Source organism: Pseudonaja textilis, chromosome 14 (genome assembly GCF_049901715.1).
Source record: "Pseudonaja textilis isolate UNSWEBS1 chromosome 14, rPseTex1.2, whole genome shotgun sequence".
Lineage (NCBI taxonomy): Eukaryota > Metazoa > Chordata > Lepidosauria > Squamata > Elapidae > Pseudonaja > Pseudonaja textilis.
This window is the reverse complement of record NC_142003.1, coordinates 9,262,403-9,283,412: the sequence shown is the minus strand read 5'-3', so window position 1 is coordinate 9,283,412 and position 21,010 is coordinate 9,262,403. Positions and strand designations below refer to the sequence as shown.

At 44.6% G+C, this 21,010-nt stretch overlaps 2 protein-coding genes across 4 annotated transcripts in view; both read left to right on the top strand.

The window, feature by feature from the left end:
• Positions 1-9,456, top strand: part of PRR35 (proline rich 35) — a 33,934-nt gene extending 24,478 nt beyond the window's left edge. For 2 of the 3 annotated variants that reach the window (XM_087912446.1, XM_087912447.1), the window contains exons 2-3: positions 3,278-5,013; positions 6,611-9,456. In XM_087912446.1, the coding sequence (XP_087768572.1) occupies positions 3,368-5,013; positions 6,611-7,496 (2,532 nt within the window). In that variant the 5' untranslated portion in view covers positions 3,278-3,367 and the 3' untranslated portion in view covers positions 7,497-9,456. The remainder of the gene's footprint in view (positions 1-3,277; positions 5,014-6,610) is intronic. The other variant, XM_087912448.1, reaches the window with a different exon arrangement.
• Positions 9,457-15,454: 5,998 nt separating this feature from the next.
• NHLRC4 (NHL repeat containing 4) lies at positions 15,455-19,612 on the top strand. Its single transcript, XM_026703977.2, has 2 exons — positions 15,455-15,524; positions 16,757-19,612. The coding sequence occupies exon 2, from the start codon at positions 16,759-16,761 to the stop codon at positions 17,848-17,850; it is 1,092 nt and encodes a 363-aa protein (XP_026559762.1). The 5' UTR covers positions 15,455-15,524; positions 16,757-16,758; the 3' UTR covers positions 17,851-19,612.
• Positions 19,613-21,010: the final 1,398 nt, after the last annotated feature.

The window sequence follows — 21,010 nt, the reverse complement described above, 5'->3', positions numbered from 1 at the left end:
AGATGGAATAACAGAGTTGGAAGGGACCTTGGAGGTCATCTAGTCCTAGGGGAAGGTTAGAGAGTCCTCAACTTATACCACAGTCACTTAATGAACCTTCAGAGTAACAGACCCTTCAGGAGCTATTGATGATCTGGTTCCAAGGTTTTGAAGGATGACACACACACACACACACACACACACACACACACACACACAATGCAGTCATGCGACTGCATTTTGGGTGCTGGGGCAACCAGTCTACATTTGTGGTCATTGGCAGCATTTAATCCACGACATTTTTGTCTTCCGTTTCCAGCAAAATCCAGCCCTTAGCAAACAAACTTAGAGCTTGCTTTACAAGCGCCTTGTTTGCATAACAAATACTTCCCCCCCAAAACAGGGTTGTAAAATCGGGTCTGTCACATGATGACTTGCTTTAACAACCCTCATGACTGACGGCCATAATCGCCAGGCTCAATTACGGTTGTAAGTTGAGGACCACCTGGGCTTTCATTTGGAGTGGAGTATAAACTTAGTTTAATTCTGCAGGTCTCAGCCAGTCATAAACCAAAAATAGTTGTCACGGGAAATTCATACTTGTGAAATTGTGTGGTGTGCAAATTGGGCATCTGGCTGACCCGAAATTGCCTGGAGACCCACAAGGGGCATTGTAGATTACAGAAAACACCCCAGAAAAGGTGATGCACCTTTTCCATGCTCTGCCAAGAAAAATGTAGGTATCCACTGTTGGAAATTAGCACCTACCCCTCTCCTAGAAAAATGAAATATCCTAGGAAATACTAAAAAGGCAGAATATTTTTCCTAAAAAGAGTAGAAACTCAGAAGCAGAAACTCACCTCAGAAGCAGAAACTCAAACACACCCCTCACCTTTGGGTGGGCCATTAAGGCCTGGGACAGAATATTTTACATGACAAAGATCTCCAGGTAGAGCTATAGGAATTGCCCAAAGCCCTTTCGTTACATCATCACCCAGCAAAGCTCAACCAAGCCTGGGACTCAGGACAACCTACAGAGTTGCCCTTGCATGGCCCCATGGGAGTCTGACAGCCAATTAGAAACAAGCTCAAATCCAAATTCCCAACCGAGAGCATAAAACCAAGGGACTCTCAGCCATCCTCCTCCTTCTTGATTTCTTCCTTCACCTTGAAGCGTGTGATCATCCTTCCTTCTTTGGAGCTTCAAGCCACATGGTCTTGTCCACCGTTAAACCATCTTTCCAAACAGCCTCCATGTTTCCAGTGTCTTTTTCCCCACTTGGAACTGAACCCAGAAGGATGTTTCTTCCAACACCGCAAAGTCACAGGGGATGAACTTGGCTCAAAGGAGATTTTACAAACGTTAGAGGAACGCCTGCTGCTATTAGTGCTGCAAACCTTTGTAGGAAATGCAAGCTGTCCATTCATGAAATGAATATCAGGAATGCATGAGGCGTTGGCAAAGATGACACCAGCCAACCCTTTTCTATAAAAGGAAAATAACATTTTAGAAAAATGTGCTGTAAATTTGATAGATAGCTCTTTCTTTCTTTCTTTCTTTCTTTCTTTCTTTCTTTCTTTCTTTCTTTCTTTCTTTCTTTCTTTCTTTCTTTCTTTCTTCCTTTCTTCCTTTCTTCCTTTCTTTCTTCTTTCCACAATACTTGCCTTTGACAAACCGAACTCAACAGCCTTACCCCAAAGAAAAACTGATTGAAATTGACATGGTGGACAGAGAGATTTTCCCCCCCAGCTAGGCGTTTGCCTCGCAGACATTTAGCAAGTGTCTGAGATAAGCTGAAGTGGTGTGCAAAACCGGGAAGGGAACCATTCACCTTCGCTGGCTGTGGAGGAAAGTTCACTTTTCATTCCTTTGTTGCCTTTAATGGGTGTTTTTTCATTCCTTTGTTGTACTTAATGGCCTTTAACCCTGCTGTTTAATTCAAAGGACGCCTAGGGCAGCTTCCCCCCCCCCCCGCCCCCCTAGAACAAGCGTTGGAGAGCTCCTGCCTTCTGGGGTTTACAATAAAAGGGGAGCTGCACGAGTGCGAAAGGAAGGAACGAAGGAGAGAAAGAGGAAGATCAGATGCTGCTTTTTAAAAACACCGGTTTTGCCCCGCTGGCTGGGTTAGGAATGGTCGCATGCAGCTAGCAATAACATTAGACTTATACCGCTTCACGGTGCTTTATAGGCCTCTCTAAGCGGTTTACAGAGTCAGCCTCTTGCCCCCACAACAATCTGGGTTTTCATTTTACCCACCTCAGAAGGACGGAAGGCTGAGTCCACTTGGAACCAGTCAGGATTGAACTGCTGGCAGTCGGCAGAGTTAGCTTGCAATACTGCATTCTAACCACTGTGCACCAAGGAAGGAAGGAAGGAAGGAAGGAAGGAAGGAAGGAAGGAAGGAAGGAAGGAAGGAAGGAAGGAAGGGCAATAGCATTTAGACTTATATACCACGTCATGGTGCTTTACAGTCCTCTCTAAGCCATTTACAGAGTCAGCCAATTGTGATCTCAGCTGTCTAGTGTGATGAAAAGAAGGACTAGGGGTGACATGATAGCAGTCTTTCAATATTTGAAGTGCTGCCTCAAAGAAGAGGGAGCCAAGCAGTTCTCCAAAGCACCTGAAGGCAGGACGAGAATCAATGGGTGGAAAATAATCAAGGAGAGAAGCAACTTAGAACTAAGGAGAAATTTCCTGACAGTCAGAAGAATTAACCAGTGAAACAAACTTGCCTCCAGAAGTTGTGGATGCTCCAACACTGGAAGTTTTTAAGACAAGATTAGATAATCAATTGTCTGAAATGGTATAGGTTTCCTGCCTAAGCAGGGGGTTGGACTAGAAGACCTCCAGGGTCCCTTCTTATTCTTATTCCTATTCCTATTCTATTCTATTGTTATTCTATTCCATTCCATTCCATATTTTACTCCATTCCATTCCATTCTATTCTATTTTATTCTATTCTGTTCTATTCTTATTCCTATTCTATTCTATTCTATTCTATTCTATTCTATTCTATTCTATTCTATTCTATTCTATTCTTATTCCTATTCTATTCTATTCTATTCTATTCTATTCTATTCTATTCTATTCTATTCTATTCTATTCTATTCTATTCTTATTCCTATTCTATTCTATTCTATTCTATTCCATTCCATTCCATTCCATTCCATTCCATATTTTATTCCATTCCATTCTATATTCCATTCTATTCCATTCCATATTTTACTCCATTCTATTCTATTCTATTCTATTCTATTCTATTCTAAATGCACTCTTTTGATTTACCTCTTTTCACAGTAAGCTGAAAAGATCCGAGCAAGCTGGGGAGAAGGGGTGAATGCCTGGAGCCCAGCAACCGGTCCCTGGAGTTTGGGTTGGTTGGAAGCCATGTCAAAGGATGAAGCAGGCTGTAAGTTGGCCCCGGTCTACAAGCACAAGGAGCGCAAACCCAAGAAGCCCCATTACATCCCCCGTCCCTGGGGGAAACCCTACAACTACAAGTGCTTCCAGTGCCCATTCACCTGCATGGAGAAATCGCACCTCTATAACCACATGAAGTACAGCCTCTGTAAGAATTCCTTGTCTCTGCTCATTGAGTCAGACTGGCCTTACAAGAAAGGGGGACTCCTCCATCCAGAGCTCCGGCTCTTGCAAGCCACGGAGACGTCTCGGATTCGTGGGAGGCAGGAGGAGCCCGAGACCTTTGACACCATGGTGATGGAGGCCACGCATTCCAAACGTGAAGCAGACCGAGACGGTGGAGAAGGCAAGACGACCGAAGACACGGCCTCCTCAGAAAGGAGGAGTCACGAAACCAGCCAGTTCCAAGAAGAAGAGGAAGAGGAGGAGGAGGAGGAGGAGGAAGAAGAAGAAGAGCTATCTAGGTTCTTGCAGGAGGTGGACACAGCTGAGAAGAAGGAGATAGCCAAGGGGACTCTATCTGGTGGGGAGGCCACCGAACCTGATGTGAATACTCTCCTTTTTCAGCTGAAGAACAAGCAGGAGAGGGCCTCTAACGACCTCGCTCCTGACTTCATCATCACAGACGTTTTCTCCTTAAAGAAACACGTGGCCAAAGGAAAGGAGGTGCCCTCTGTGGAGCTGGACCCCAAACCAAAGCATTGCAAAACGCCCTCCAAGTGTTCGGGAAGCGGCGGGGTCTTCATGGAGCAATGGAAGCTGGTGGCCAATGGGCAACGGAGAAGCGCCACCGGAGTTCTGAGCCCATGCGCCGACGGCAACGTCATCCCTTGTTACCCTCCTCCATCTTATGGGGACTTCCATGAATCTCAAGGCCTCAACTTCTCTCTGCTGGGGATCAACTACCCGCTGGCTCCCAACCTCTTCTCCTATTTCAGCCCTTCGGTGACCAGTGAGGCCACTTCCCATTCCCACTTGGCCCAATTCCCTTTCCTGGCCTCCACAGCCCAGCTGATGCACCCCCATTCGGCCCATTTCCAACCCTTGCAGAACCCCGAGAGGTCCGCTTTCCTCCCACGCTTCTACTACCCTCTGCTTTTCGAGCATTCCTTCGCTTCGGCAGAAAGCAAGATGGCCGCCAACAAGCCAGATACTCAACGACTGCCTGCCGCAGCCATACCTGCTCCACTCCAGCCCCAAACCCCCACGGACCCCTCAAAGGGAGGTGCGTTGAAAATCCCGGTGCTGAAAACCGGCCTTCCTTGGGCGAAAGGTTTCCGTGAAGAGCCTCTTCCTGAGCAGAGCCACAAAAGATTGCTACTGCAGGAGGAAGAGAAGAAATGGCTGATCCATGAGAGGGAAAGCTATTCCTTGCTGGCTGCTGGCCATCTCTGCAGGAAGTCATCTCCTGAGGCTTACCAGAGTCTGCTGGGCGTAAAAGAGGGGGCTGCTCTTCTCCCCAACAGCCTCAAGAAAACAGAGGTCCATGGAGCTGCTTCTTTGGACAATAGTGGGGTCACCCCAAGTAACCTGAAGAGGAAGCTTGCAAAAAGCGCCCTTGATTTGACAAGCTCTGATATGACAATACCAGAAAAAGAGTTATATTCACCCAGGTATGATGTACCCTGTTTCTCCATGCATTTGCTGTTGTTAAGTTGCTAAGTGGTGTCTGACTCTTCATGACCCCATGGACCATAGCAGGCCAGGCCCACCTGTCCTCCCCTGTCTCCCGGAGTTTGTCCAAATTCATGTTCATTGCGTTGATGACACTATCTAACCATCTCTCTCCCCTCTGTTATCCCTCTTTTCTTGCCTTCCATTTTTCCCAACATCAGGGTCTTCTCCAATGAGTCTTCTCTTCTCATTAGATGGCCAAGGTTTTTGAGCTTCAGTTTAGTTTACTTTACTTTACTTTATTGTCATTGCACATCATACGGTGAAATTAAATACCATCTTCAGTGTACTATACAGTAGAATTCAGTAGAGCTATTGTCCTGGGATAGAAGCTGTTTTTCGGCCTCTTTGTCCTTGTTTTTATTGTCCTGGACCATCTGCCAGATGGTAATAGTTAAAAAAAAAAGGGTGCCCAGGATGAGGTGGATCTTTGAGGATGTTTTGAACTTTCTTAAGGCAGCGGGAGCTCTAAAGCTCTTCCAAAGAGGGGAGAGGGCAACCCATGATCTTCTGGGCAATGACGTTAACCCTCTGGAGTGCTTTCCTATCTGCCCCTGTGCAATTGGCAAACCATACAGAGGTGCAGTAAGTTAAGGTATTCTCTATGGTGTAGCATTAGAAGGTCGCCAGCAGTTTTCCATTCAGTTGTTGTTTCTTGAGAAGTCTCAGGTAGTATAATCTCTGCTGGGCCCTTTTGACCAAGGGCTGCAATGTGAGCATCCCAGGTCAGGTCCTCTTTTAGGGTAACACCCAGAAACTTAAAACTGGCCATTTGCTCCACTCGGTCTCCATTGATAAGCAAGGGCTGGAGGTCTGATTGGTTCCTTCTATAATCCACTATAAGCTCCTTGGAGTTATTGGTGTTGAGGATCAAGTTATTGTCTCCACACCATAAAAGCAACCAGTCCACCTCATCTCGGTAGGCAGACTCACACACACACGCACACACACACACGCACACACACACACACACACACACATGGAGATGAGTCCCATCACTGTTGTATCATCTTCAGTTTCAGTATCTGTGCTTCCAAAGGACAGTCAGGGGGGGATTTCCTTTAGGATTGAGTGATTGGTTCTCCTTGTTGACCTTGGTGGTGGTTTGACAGCTGACATTTTCATGTGAACCCAGGAAACAAATTTGATAACAGTGTGAAATCAATGAATGTCATGAGGAACGGTGAAGCCACATATTCCTTAGTGTTTTCTTCTTGGTGTCTTCTGCTGTGCCAACTAAATCTCCAGGCTTTTAGGCAAGTCATGGACTCTTGTTGAAATGATGATGATGTGGTGTCTGCTTTGACCTGTGTAGTGTGCAAAAAGTTCAGAATATAAGAATTGGGCTTGTATAGAGTGTAATTACCACCCTGTATTGATTGCAGAGCTTTGCTCTGCCCTGCTCTGTATATTACAGTTTGAGACAAGGAAAGAGAGCTTAAATCATGGTTAGATAGTGGACTATGCACACTCCTTCACCATTTTGTTCTATTTTATTAATAGTTTCCTTCTGTCTGTTTTTTCCCCTTCTCCCAGCAGTGGTTTGCAGGTTACACCGATGCAAGCTTCAAAGTCCCTGGGCCACTGGCAGGTAGAACTTCATGAAAACCTCTCTGAAGGCCAGGAGAAAACTGGGAGCTCTGAGATGAATATAGCTTCAGACCAGCCCTTTTTAAAGCCAAGCAATGATCAAGTCATAACTGTTGGTCCAAGGGATCAAGAGATGACTACCGTGCTCATTGGGGACTTGTCGAAAACCTTAGAAGAGTATCAGGAGGTGGAGAAGAAGCTCTCACATTTGGCAAAAGAGGACACCCCTGCACAGAAGCAACTTAGGGACCAGTTAGTCAAAATCCGGCAGGAACTTTTCCATATCCACCAGGCATTAGAGAAGGCAAACAAGTTCAATGAGGGTCCTTTGGACCTCTCGGTGAAAAGGTCTTCAAAAAATCCAGAGAAAGGACACCAAGACAAGAAAGAGTCGAAGGTTGGCATCCATGGAGAGAAAGTGCACGGCAAAGACATGGGTTCCACCAATAAAGGTTTGGAGGTGGGTGAAGCTGATCTAGAAAAAGTACCCGATTGTTTCCTTGAGACTCAGAACAAAACCATTGACCTGCTAATCAAGATGAGCCATTCCAAGAACGTCCAAAATTCCCCTTCTGAGACCCACCTGGGAGCTGTAATCAAAGCCGAAGTGCTTCCCCTCAACGTCCCCTTAGAATTCAGGCATGTCATGGAACCTTACTACAATCATACTACCAAATGTGAGGCAGATTCCAGTGTCCTGCTCTCCACCGATGGAAGATCAAGTGGCAACCAAGCCCCACCGCTTTCCGGGACTGAAGAAACTCCACTAGGATGCAGGGCAATTCCATATTCCTTGTCCTGCAATTTGACCAGTGAGACCAGTGAGGTGTAAAGTCCAAAACTTCACACTTGCCCTGAGTACAAAGTCACAAGACAGTAAAATCTGGAAACCCCCCTGGTCCGTCACTTTTGATGATCCAGATGGGTTTGTAAAGCATTTCTCGTCCACGTTTTATGAACGACATGCAACTCGGCAAGGTCTGTTTCTCCGTTAGCGTTTGTCATTGCATCCCTACTCTGCAGACCTGGATAAGGTGAGCGGGGTGGGAAAAGAGAGTACGAGAGAGGTGATTTTTCTCTCCCAGAAGGACAGGTGTCTTTGCATTTTAGAAGATCCAATCCGACTCTTCTCTGGCTAGTTGAGCAAGATGCATTGTCTGATGCCAGATCTCCTTGGGATCAAGCAGAGCTATTTCTGGATGTCATTCCTTTTGCCAAGAAACCAGCCTCTGAACTCAAATAAAAACGACTGGAAGATAAATTGTGGATTAACTGTAGTCCCAGTTGCCTTTTCAGCAGAAAACAATTAAAGAACATGCATGAGAAATCACATTTTTTTCAGAATCCACTAAGTTCCTGAACAGTTGCCCAGGTCCTTCTAAAGGGATCCCATTCTTGGCCCCTGCTTGAGTTTAAATTCTTCTTTTGATTTAAATTCTTCCTCCAGAATTCACCATATAAATTGTCTTAGTAGCGAACAATGATGGGAAACCATTTTTTACTTTTTATTTTGCCTGAAGCTTTGTTGAGGCTAGCAGAGCACACTTCTGAGCAAATACGAAGATTTTTCTCCTTCCTGACAAGCTTTTTTACGTGAGAGGTCATCTTCTGGACATTGCAGATTGATTTAATCATCCCTGCCTCCAGGCACAACCATGCTGGTCTTTTCGTAATGGCGCTAGACCTTTCCAAGCAAAACCTCTGCCCTCAAATTAGAGTAGACTTCTCAAAGTTTGAGGGGACAATTAAACGGGACCTCATCACACTTTTCATCTTCTCTAAGAAAAGATGATTACAGAAAAGGAAGCAAAAGTCTCTCAGAGACCATTGGGAAACTTGGTTGACCTACTAGCTTTCTAGCTAGACAATGGTAAGACCGTTTCCTGAATCACGGGGTTTCCTGTGCTCATTGATATTTTTCTGAACACTGCAAAAATATTTGCTTCCTAGAAGCATCAATGTCCAGCCACCTCGGTGAGTAGCACTGGAGTTTCAACCCAGGTACTCAAAACTAACATTCCTTATCAAGAGAATTCAACGCTTTTGCTCAGAATGCAGTAATACACTTCTGAAGTTGAGCACACAAAAATTAGGGACAAAATAAAAGCATTTGCCACCGCACTATTCTTTTGCTTTCATAATGGTTCCTTGTCATTAGACTGAATTGTGTGAACAATACGCCCATCTCTACCCATGTCTGAAACGTAACCCTTCAGTCAATGCTGGGACAAATTTCCACTGCACTTGTTGTGTCTATCGACCACTGACAATCACTGGCGGAGAACATGTGTCCTAAAGTTATTTATTTATAATGTGGAATGGTGTTATGAGGAGAGAGGGAAAGGGTGGGAGGGAGCATTCACATGTTATTTATTGTCCACCATTGGAAATATGTACAAACATATAAACAATTCAATTAAAAACAATTGGAACGTAATGTTCGAGCCTCTTTGCTGATTTTGAATGGGAGATTTTCCTGTGAAGTACCACTTTATAATGCCTTGCTAATATCACACTTGGAATATTCCAGTTTTGGTCATCACAATATAAAAAAGATGTTGAGACTCTAGAGAGAGTGCAGAGAAGAGCAACAAAGAGGATTAGGGAATTGGAGGTTAAAAATAAAGAAGAGTTGCAGGAGTTGTGTATGTCTAATTTAATGACAAGAAGGATTAGGGGTGACATCATAGCAGCATTCCAATATTTGAGGGGCTGCCCCAAAGAAGGGGAGGGGTCAACCTATGCTCCAAAGCCCCAGAATGCAGGACAAGAAACAATGGGTGGAAACTAATCAAGGAGAGAAGCAACTTAGAACTAAGGAGATATTTCCTGATAATGAGAACAATTAACCAGTAGAATGGCTTGTCTCCAGAAGTTGTGGGTGCTCTATCACTGGAGGTTTTGAAGAAGAGATTGGACAACCATTTGTCTGAAATGGTACAGGGACTCCGGCTTGAGAAGAGGGGTGGTATAGAAGACCTCCAAAGTCATTTCCAATGTTGTAATTCTGTTCTGTGATGGTATAATACGGATTCTCTTTTGTTAGAAAATAATATCACAGGAGCACCAATGCCTGTTCTTCTCAAATTCATCTAAATCAGGGGTCCCCAAACACTTCAGCTCATTAGCCCCTTCATGATGTTTCAGGTTGTTTATTGACCTCCAAACATTTATTCTATGAAACCAGTTTGATAAATACCACTTTAATTGTACTATGAACAATATTAGCATCAAAAACAATTGTGGATAGTCATCGGTTCCAGGGGGGAGGGTCAATATTGTCTTTAGAGAATCTTGGTCTAAATCTTCCTCATGTCCATTTCCTTTAGCAAAAAGAAATGAATCTTTAGGAGACGTTAAATGAAGTTGAACATCTGCAACAGATTAGCATATGTGATGGGAATTGTTGCATCAAAACCTACAATTGTTATTGCACAGATCCATCTACATAATGCAATCTCCAGTGTATATTATGTTTTCAATTCTGCCTTGCATTTATCTCCAGTTCACCAACTCTTCCCTAAATATCCTTGCTCTCAAATTTCCCAGTCTTTCATCTTCTCTGCATTTTATAGCCCTTTATATGGTACACAAGTACCTTTAAAGCCAATTGATATAATTTAAGGGAAAACTTACCTCAGTATTTTATTTTAATGTAAGGATTGCACTCATAATAATAATGACTCGATAGCAGCTCACATCAATGGAAATCAAGCAGAAAGCTATACCCCAATCAAGGAACAACCAATTCAGACAAACAGTCTAATAGTAAACAACACCCATATTCAGGACCTACTGAGAACACTCCCATCAACACTGACAGGGCAATACTGCCTTTAAGTGAATCACTGCAGTTGTTAAATTAGTACCCAAGTTGTGAAGTGAATCCGGCTTTTCCCATTGGCTTTGCTCATCAGAAGGTCACAAAAGGTGACTACATGACCACTAGGACACTGCAACCATCATGAGTCAATTATCAAGCATCTCCATTTGGCTCACGTGACCATGAGGATGCTGCATCGGTTGTAAGCATGAAAAATGGTCACAGGTTACTTTTTTCCAATGCTGTTGTAACTTCGGTCGCTAAATAAACCATTGTAAGTCGAGGGCTACCTGTATTTTGTTCTATATTCTGGACTCCAACCCCCAGCCCACACAGCCAAGGTCAACAGGCTTTAAGCACATTGTATCTGGGTTTGCCACTCTCGGTTCTGAACTGGAACGGAAGGACACAAAAAGCTACAGCAGGAACATAGCTGGCAGGGAGGTAAAATGAGGCGAAAGGGAGAGAAATTTTTTTTGTGACGCTACGGGCTGCAGGGCGGAGAGCGAACGAGGCCAACGAGACTCCAAGTTCAAAAGGCAAAGGAGTTTAGCTTTACGTTTCAATAATTGAATAGGGGTCGAAGAACTCGCAGGCCTTATCCTGGCTCGCATCAGGTCCCGCGGGCACCCAACCCTCTCCAGCGCCAGCCCATTACACGGTGATTTGATCCACCTAAAGGCATTTGATAGCCAGCCTTCTGGAGGGTTGATAGGCATCTGGGTTGGTCTCAGGTGAGCGAAGATGGGAGCCCGCTTTGCTCCGACCTAAGGCAGCAAGGAAAGTCACCTCGCACGCCTTCATCCGCGGAGGCCACCTTGTGCTGCTAAGAAAACAGTTGTTCTCAGATTCTGCAGCAATAGCACTTGGCAATTAGACTTATATACCGCTCCACGGTGCTTTGCAGCCCTCTCTAAGAAGTTTACAGAGTCAGCCTCTTGCCCCCAACAATCTGGGTCCTCATTTTACCCACCTCGGAAGGATGGAAGGCTGAGTCAACCTGGAGCCTGGTGAGATTCGATCTGTCAAATTGCAGGCAGCCAGCAGGCAGCAGAAGTAGCCTGCAATACTGCCTTCTAGCCACTGCGCCACCGAGGCTTGAATATTTAAAACTTAGAAATATGACTTGTAACCCTTCCAACTTGGATTTGCAATCCTATGGAAACATGATTTGTTGAAGAGGACAAGCATGATGCAATTAAATTAAATTAATTAAATCATTGGTTTCAATTAGGTTGTTTGAACAAGTTGGCTGGATTTACAGCTAAGGCTTCAACCATGATTTATGTATGTATGAGCTGACGTCACGTAAACCCCGTTGCAGTTTAGCAACATGGGTTGACTTCGTACAGATGTGAGAAAAGCTTTCTAAAACCTGCAGCAAAGTTTCTCAAACTTTGACAACTTGAAGGCGTGCATCACCTTTAACTCACAGAATTGCCCAGCCAGCAAGCTAGGGGATTCTGGAACTTGAAATTCATTCATCTGAAAGGTTTGCCAAGGTCATCACCTTAGAAAATTTCTCCTTAGTTTTGCTGGCTGAGGAATTCTGGGAGTTGAAGTCCACAAGTCTTAAAGTTGCTGAAGTTGGAGACTCCTGTTCTAGGTTACCTCTCCTTGATGAGTTTCCAACCATTGCTTCTTGTCCTGCCCTCTGGTGCTTTGGAGAATAATTTGACCCTCTCAGATACCGGAATACTGCTATCATGTCACCCCAAATTCTTCTTTTCTTTAGCCAAATCCAAATCCTGCAGCCGTTCTTCATAGGTTTTAGTCTCCAGGCCTTTGATCATCTTAGCTGCTCTTCCCTGAACATTTTCCAAAGTCTCAGCATCTTTTTTATAGTATGGTGACCATAATTGGTTGCAGTATCCCAGGTGTATTTGATTGATTGATTGACTGAATTAGGGTTAGGGTTAGAGTCCTCCTCAACGATGGCCTTAGGCAGGCATACTCATTTGTTGGGTTGTTGATTATCCTATGTTGAAAGACAGCTTTCCCTCCTTGTTTCCAAATTAAACTGTTTCATGCCTGACATGATTAATAGCCACTCAGCTTTGTGCAAGCTTTCTAATTTTAAAATACAAATGACAGAGAAGTTGTTTTTGTTCCAGAAATATCTTCATTCTGAAGAAGAATATTTAGGCCAATTACCTGTTTCTCTTTGATTGTTTGGCTGGACAGCCCCACCTAGCGCTCATTTGATAAAACTGTAACAAAGCATTCATCTGGATTTTGCATAGCTATGTTTTGCCCAAAACATGGTTGGTTGGTTTGTATTTTGGGCTAGGTACAATCCAGATAGTCTGTAAACCATTATGAATGACCTGAAGCCTTGTTGAAGCAGGTCCTCTAAGGCATCCAGTTACAAATTAGAAATAACTCTCGAAAATAAATAAATAAATTTCTAAAAGGCATCTTCCACATGAGCTTTGGACTACAATACCAAGAATTCCCATCAAGCATTGCCAAAATTGCAGAAAATTATCAAAGATGCAGTCCAAAGGCAATTGGAAAGCGCAGATCAAGAGACACTGACTTTAAAAGATGGCATGGTGCCAATATAAAGTTGGTTGAACCATTAATATTAATAGATTAATATTAATAAACATTAATAGCCTCATTTCTCATACCTGCTAATCCAACAACCAGGATTCGCAAGATGCAAAAGTGGGCTTATGCATTGCAACCAAACCGTATTATGGCTTAAAATGATGTGTGAAGTTCTAGCTCAGAATTGTATCTTCACCGCTGGGTACGGAGCTGAATGCTTCCGTCCGAAACTAGTTTTGTTGTGAGAATTCAATAACTCAACCCAACAGGTAAGCTGAGCAGCCTCAGCTGGAGAGCCAGGAAGCAGGTGGAGAGCTGGGTTTCTATTTTGTTTCCTCCTTGTTTTATGAAAACAATGGCACTCGGCAACCAACTCTGACCTTTTGTAGAGCTGTTGTGGTTTTAATCACAAAGATAAACATATCAAGGCGGCCTCAGGCATTCCTTCACCTTCCCAGAGATGAAGACTTGTCACAACCTGTTTAGAAGCCACCAAAAGTCACTAATGGCCCCTCTACAGCCCATGGCCTTCTGAATATCCAAAAAGTCCCAATTTGGCTTTCTGCCAGTCCCTGGGTTATGACCTACCAGGCAGCAGGGATCGAATTATCACTTATTAATTCACTTTCTCATTGTTAAAGCCTCATCCGTCCACCTGGACTACAGTCCTGGTTCTTCTTGACCACATGGCCCTTGCTGCCAAGCTATGTTAGGGGAGAAGGTGGCCTAAGGCAGCTACTGAAGTTTATAATAATGGAAAGAATTTGAATCCAGGTTTTTTGGACCCCACCCAAACTATTAGGTATGTGTCTAGTCTAATGAAGAGAAGGACGAGAGGTGATACGATAACAATCTTCCAGTAGTTGAGAAGTTGTGGCAAAGAAGAAGAAGGGGTCAACTTATTCTCCAAAACATCTCAAAGCAGCAGAAGCAGCAATAGGTGGAAGAACATTAAAAGGAGGACTAACCTAGAACTAAGGAGACATTTCCTGACAGTGAGAACAATCAGTGGAATGACTTGCCTCTGGAAGTTGTGGAGGCTCCGTCACTGGAGGTGACGGCCACTTGTCTGAAATGGTATAGGATGTTCTGCTGCTTGATCAGCAGACTGGACTAGAAGGCCTCCAAGGTCCTTCCAGCTCTTTTATTCTATGTTCAGATAGTTGGTTCTTCCTCTAATAAAAGTTTCTGCAGATTTATATATCTGAAACTCAGGGGCATAAATACTTTTCTAAGAAGGCAGGATCTTCACAGATTGTGCTCAGCTATCCTTTCTTTGAAATCTCTGTCTGTCTGTCTGTCTGTCTGTCTGTCTATCTATCTATCTATCTATCTATCTATCTATCTATCTACCTATCTATCTATCTATCTATCTATCTATATCTATCATCATCTATCTATAACGTCATATCATGTCTGCCTGTCTATCTATCTATCTGTCTGTCTGCCTGCCTGCCTGCCTATTTATCTACCTACCTACCTACCTACCTATCATCTATCTATCATCTCTACCTACCTACCTACCTACCTATCTAATCTCTCTCTCTCTCTCTATCATCTATCTACCTATAACATGTCATATCATGACTGTCTATCATCTATCTATCTACCTACCTACCTACCTATCCATCCATCCATCTAATCTATCTATATCTATCTATATCTAATCTATATCTATCTCTCTATCTATCATCTCTATATATCTATTTTTCTATCTAATCTATATCCATCTCTCTCTCTCTCTCTCTCTCTCTCTCTCTCTCACACACACACACACACACACACACATCTATCTCTAAATAGATAGATAATCTACTTACATCTATTATCTCTATCTGTTCTTATATCACACTAAGGCAAAACACTTGATTTATGAGCCCCAAAAGCTGAGTTCCCCCAAGACACTTAAAAGACAGACCAGAAAGTGTGGACTCCAGTTTCAAAGACCTGGCACAGAATATTAGATCGACATTAGGCTGCTAATGTCATTTCATTTACAATTTTCACTTTACGCTGCCTAAATGTAATAAAGGATCCTTCTGCCATGTGTTTAACATGAGTATCTTTGTGTTTACAGGGCGAAACTATCCGATTGACATAAGTATTGGTCAGCAAAGGAAATTCCTGTCACTAACAACAAAGCCCTAGGTGACTAATTTCACTTGTGTATCACAAGAAACAGATCCGTCTAACCTGCTGTTGTGTTCAGGTAAAGAGCAGAACATTATTTATTCAACTTGGACCACAGGTACATGAAACTGGGAATGCTTGCTTGGTTAAAATGGGGCCATTTGCTTTGTGAAACTCTTGCTGGAAGAGGTGGGCAGCTGGGTGATCACATACACAACCGTATGATTTGGTGTGAAGCCCGTTTGTGTAAAATCATTCTCTGCTTCCTCAATCAGGCGTTATATGGTGAAGGGAGGACAAAGAAAGGCTGTTCGCCAGTGTGAGAATCACGTAGATTTTAGGGCCGTTCTCCAGGTAATCCTTGTTTTATGACTCTAATAAGGGAATGTTGTTGTTAAGTGGTGCAATCCAGGGATGGGATTCATTTTTTTTTTGCAACTGATTCTGTGGGCCTGGCTTGGTGGGCGTAGCAGGGGAAGGATACTGTAAAATCTCCAGTCATAGGTGGGATTTGCCGGTTCTCTGAACTTCTCAAAATTTCCGCTACCAGTTCTCCAGAACTGATCAGAACCTACTGAATACCCCTTCGGGTGCAGTCATTAAGTGAAGCATCGCACGATCATGACTTGTGACCCTCCCTAATGGCTTTGCATGTCAAGAAATCTGCTGAGGAGATTCCAAAGGGTGATCATGTGATTGCTGGATGCTGCAACCTTAATAAAAGCCCGGCTGTTGCCAAACACCTGAATTGTGACTGTGTGACTACAGAGAGGCTGCAACAGTCAAAAGTTCCAAGACCATTTGTGGGTTATTTTTTTCCCCAGCACCATGGTAATGTCAGGGCTCCGGCATATTTTATGAGTTGACAGGTAACTTTGAACAGTCACTCTACAGAGTGTTGTAAGTCAAGGATTACTTGTATGCTAATCTAGGTTTCAGATTCTATCTAACAAGGAAGGGCCAAGGACGGGAAGGTGGCAGGGAGGGGGATGATGGTTTAGTTTTAAGTAATGATAGAGGGGAATATTTGTAGCTCAAAGTTGAACTGTGGATTCCTTGGTTTTCTGTGAACTTGACTGTTTTCTTGTAGACATTTCTGACCTAACTAGGTAACGTCATCAGTGCTAGAAGTGAGTGGGGTTTGCTCTCTTTTTATATACAAGTGGTTTGCAAGAAGGAGCATATAAACAGGAAGCAAACTTCTAGCACTGATGATGTTACCTAGTTGGGTAATGAAAGATCTGCCAGAAAACAATCAGGCTCAGAGAGCACTAACATTCCTCCTCCTCCTCCTCTTCTCTTTCTCCTCTACTCTGTAAACCCCACTCCCTTCTAGCACTGATGATGTTACCTAGTTGGGTAATGAAAGATCTGCAAGAAAACAATCAAGATCTCCACAGTTTTAAATACATTCCATATGAGTGGAAAATTTCATTTTCCTTGGAATCTTCTACATCTAAAACTGTGGCCTTTACCCACCTCCAATGTAGCTGTCAGAACTGTTTCCCCCTCCTGAAATAGTTCCCAGACTATATGATGGTTTATAACCACTGTGTTGATGTTTCTTCCCCCCACCCCCCCACCAGGGATGGATTATACCTTGGAAGACACGCAACGCAAGGAGAAACTTCTGAAGACGGTTTATACCCTACAAGTCAAATCAGACTCGACGTTTCAGAAAGCAAGTCCTCTCCTGACCAACCATCCAGGCATGGGCATGGTGACTGACCACCAAGTTCACCAACTGGTGGAGAAAGCCAGGGTCATCTGCCATGACCTCGACAATATCAAAAACCACCTTTATTATCGGCAAGACGATCTCGTTCGGAGGATCTCCAATCCCAATAGGAACCATTACGGGGCAGTGGGTGGAATTCACTGCTCTCCAGATGGAGTGGTCTACCTCACTACCGAGAATGCACCCAGAGTGGACGTTCTTAATCGCTCTGGCCAGGTGTTTCGGTCCATCCCCTGTGTGGAATGGAAAAAGGAGGTCTTTTTACCCGAGGACGTGGCCATCACCAGAGCTGGGATGGTGGCTGTCACAGACATGCTGAACGGAACCGTCCACGTCTTCAATGACCGCTCCATGTTCTCCAAGGGGGAATGGCTCAGAATTGGGAGGTTCTGCTCTCCCAGAGGCATCGCCGTGGAAGCATCAGGGAGGATACTGGTGGCCGACTACACTGAAGGGAAAGTCCACGTCTTTGGCCTGGACCGAGCTTTCAAGATGCAGAACGCTCATTCCATCGCCAACTTCAGCGGGCCACGCTACGTGTGCAGCCTCCCCGACGGTGGGTTTGCAGTGAGCGAAGAATGCGGTGGGGTCAAACTCTACGACAGTAGCCACAAGCTGGTCTCTTCCATCAGCAGCAAATACGGCCACCGGTTTGGCAACCCTGCAGGCCTCTGTGCCGATAAGGAAGGCAACATGATAGTCGCTGATGAACAGCATCAGAAAGTGCACCTGTTTCCTAGGAACGGTTCTCCAATCTGTCTGGTTTCGAAAGGTCTTCTGAGACCGACTGGCGTCGCCTGTGCCCCAGACGGGTCACTTTTTGTCACCGACAGTGGAGACAACGATATCAAAGTCTTCAAATATCGCGTGAGGCCCCATTACAATCCTGACATTATACCTGGTGACAATCCAAGTTATTCACCTCGAGGGAAGGCAGGATAGGAATGCCCACTGTTCTCGACTTACAACCTCAAGTCCAAAATTTTCGTTGTAAAAAAAAGGGAGCTGTTCAAGTGAGCTTTGCCCTATTTTGCTACCTTCCTTGCCACCGTCATTAAGTGAATCACTGCAGCTGTTCAGTTCATAACATGGTCGTCAAGTGAATCTGGCTTCCCCGACGCACTTTACTTCTCCGAATGTTTCAAAAGGGGATCATGTGACCCTGGGACCAGAGGATTCCGGGATTCAGCTGGTTCGGAGTGGTTCTGGAGGACCGGTAGCGAAAATTTTGACTGGTTCGGAGAACCGGCAAATACTACCTCTGGCTGACCCCGCTCTTACCTCTCCTATATTCTGTTGTTTATTAGCTCAGCTGATTTGCGCATAGAGCAGATTGCTGTGCCTCAGCTGAGCTAAAAAAAGCACAGCTCACTAGCGTTGATACAGAGGGTGGTGTTTGAACCCTGCACACATGCACACGAAGCTAGCTCTCCGAACCAGTAGGAAAATTTTTTAGAAACCCTTCACTGCCCAAGACACTGCAACCATCATAAATAGGAACCAGTTCTCAGGCATCCAAATTTTGATCACATGACCATGGTTATTCTGCAAATGTCATAAGTGTGAAAAATGGTCACTTTTTTTCAGTGCTGTCATAACTTTGAACAAACAAATGGTTGTAAGTCGAGAAATACCTGCATTACTTTTACAAATGCACCCATTTCTTTGGCACATTATCTCATCAAATCTGCATTCACCTGTTCAACCCTACGTTGACCTACTCGAGGGCAGAAATATAATTTTCAGCGATTTCTTTCTCATGGAGAAGACCCGTCCCGAAGAATGAAAACAGCCTCAGCAAATGACACCCAAAAGGAAAGAACATGAAATTGGTGCTGAATGGACAGTTTGTCCAATACTTGACTTTTTCTTCCTTAATGGACTTTTTTTGTAGTAAGAAAAATGTCAGAAGAGAACGTGGGAAAAGGAGGTTGGATGATAAGTGGACCTTTTTTAAAAAAAAGCATGGCACTGAATAGAGTATTTTGATCTGGAAAGGGAAAGAATGCCCAATTTTTAGCTTTTAGGATGGTCTGGAGAATGTGAATGGAAGATGATGTTGACTGGTGATGTGGCTCTAATGTGGTGATTAGGAGGTATGGAATGGAAGAGAAAGGAGGGATTAACAGATAACAGGTTATCAGAGTTGGATTTTAAAGGTAGAGATGAGAGAAGGTTAAAGAGTGAATCTAATTGAGGACTGTGGCCCACAAGGGCATCTGCACAGACTGGGGAGAAAGCAAGCAAGATTTATGCAAGGGGTCATAAATCTTGGCAACTTTAAGACCTGTGGATTTCAACTCCCAGAATTCCCCAGCCAGCATGTTGGGACTTGTTTTCTGGGAGGACTCTGAGTGGTAGTATGTAGAGGATTTTTAGAAGTGGGTGGGAAGAACTGGCAGATTACAGAACAGACAGTTGACCAGAAAAGAATCCCAATTTCCATGTATTATTGAAACCTGGCTGGGCTTTTCAGCCATGAACTCCAGATCAGGGTAGCAATCCTAGGACAATGATGCTCAACCTTGACAGTTTTCAGATGAGTGGACTCAACCCCAAAAATTCCTCAGCCAGCATGAACCTGATTTGCATTGTACCTATATTTTGTTATGTTAAACAAATATTGTAGAGTTGTACTGTGTAAGCCACTTGTTTGAATAAGCTAGTATTGAAGCTTAAATAAATATAGTAAGCTTGAAAGTGGCTGGATTGTTTGTAAGTTTGTAAGAGTATTCTTCTGTGTTTTTATCTGTTGATTTGTTGTTTTAATTGTTTTTCATTTTATTTATGCCAGTTTTTTTTTGCTGTTTTCAACTTGTAAACTGCCTAGAGTCTCACAAGTGAGATGGGCAGCTATATAAATTTAAACCTAAACAAACAAAAGTTGATATTATTAAGTATGGGAAATAAGAGGCTGAACCAGGGCTTAGTGCAACAAGGTTTATTTACAAGGACTGAACGTGCTTGCTCAGCCTGGAACTGGCTCGCAGCGAACAGCGAAAGGGCTGGACCCAGCAGCCTGCTTTTATAGCAGGCTGCTGGGGAAACCCAGCCAATGAGAAGGGGCAGCCGCCCCTGCAGCGAGGACGGACCTGGGTGGGAACTTCAAGGTCCAGGGACATAACACCCCTTCCCCCCAGATGCGAACACGCATAGTCCTTGAGGTATACGGGAGGTTTGTGCTGACGTCCAGAGCGGCGCAACTCTGGTGTGCTGTTTGGTGGATCAGAGTCCGTCGGTGACTGTTGGCTCGATGATGAGTCCTGAGTACCACCCTCGGTCGGAGCAGGTCCGGGGCTAGAAGGGCTGGACGCTGGGAGTGTCCTCACGCCGTCTGGCTCGGATGGGTTGGACGCTAGGTCGCCGCAGTCAGCATTTGGATTCTCTGGTCCGGCTGAAGGTGTTAGCAGGTCATCGGGGTAGATGTTGCTGTGTGGTAGTTGCAGCGGACTCTCACCAGTCTGTGCCCACGAGTCGCGGCTGACGAGGGTGCCCTGGCGTCTCCGAAGCTGGTCCAGATGTCGTCTCCAGACCCGGCCATCTTCCAGCTTAACCCGGTATGATCTGGGTCCTGTGATGGCTACGATTTCTCCCGGGATCCACAATGGGTCGCCAGCGAAGTTTCTCGCGAACACGGGTTCCTGCAAGACAAAATGCCTACTCCCCGATGTGGAAGCGAGAGGAGAGTCAGGGCAGTAATGTGGGTGAAGCCTGTCCAATACAGTTCGCAGGCGTCTGCCCATCAGAAGCTCGGCCGGGACTTGTTGGTTACCGTGCAAGGGGTTGAATGCTGGCTTAACAGGAAACAGGATAGTCTGTGGTGCCAGTCATCCTTGTTGAACCTGGCCAGGGCTTCTTTAGTGGTCCTAACGGCTCTCTCTGCCAGCCCGTTACTGGCAGGATGAAAGGGGGCCGTGAAGATGTGACGAATGCCCAGGTTGGCCGTAAAACGACTGAATTCGGTTGACGCGAATTGGGGACCATTGTCGGAAACAATGGAGTCTGGTAGACCGTGCGTAACGAACAGGCGAGTCAATGCCTTGATGACTGCTTGTGAAGTGGTCGTGGATAGTTGTGCCACATCAATCCACTTTGAGTAAGA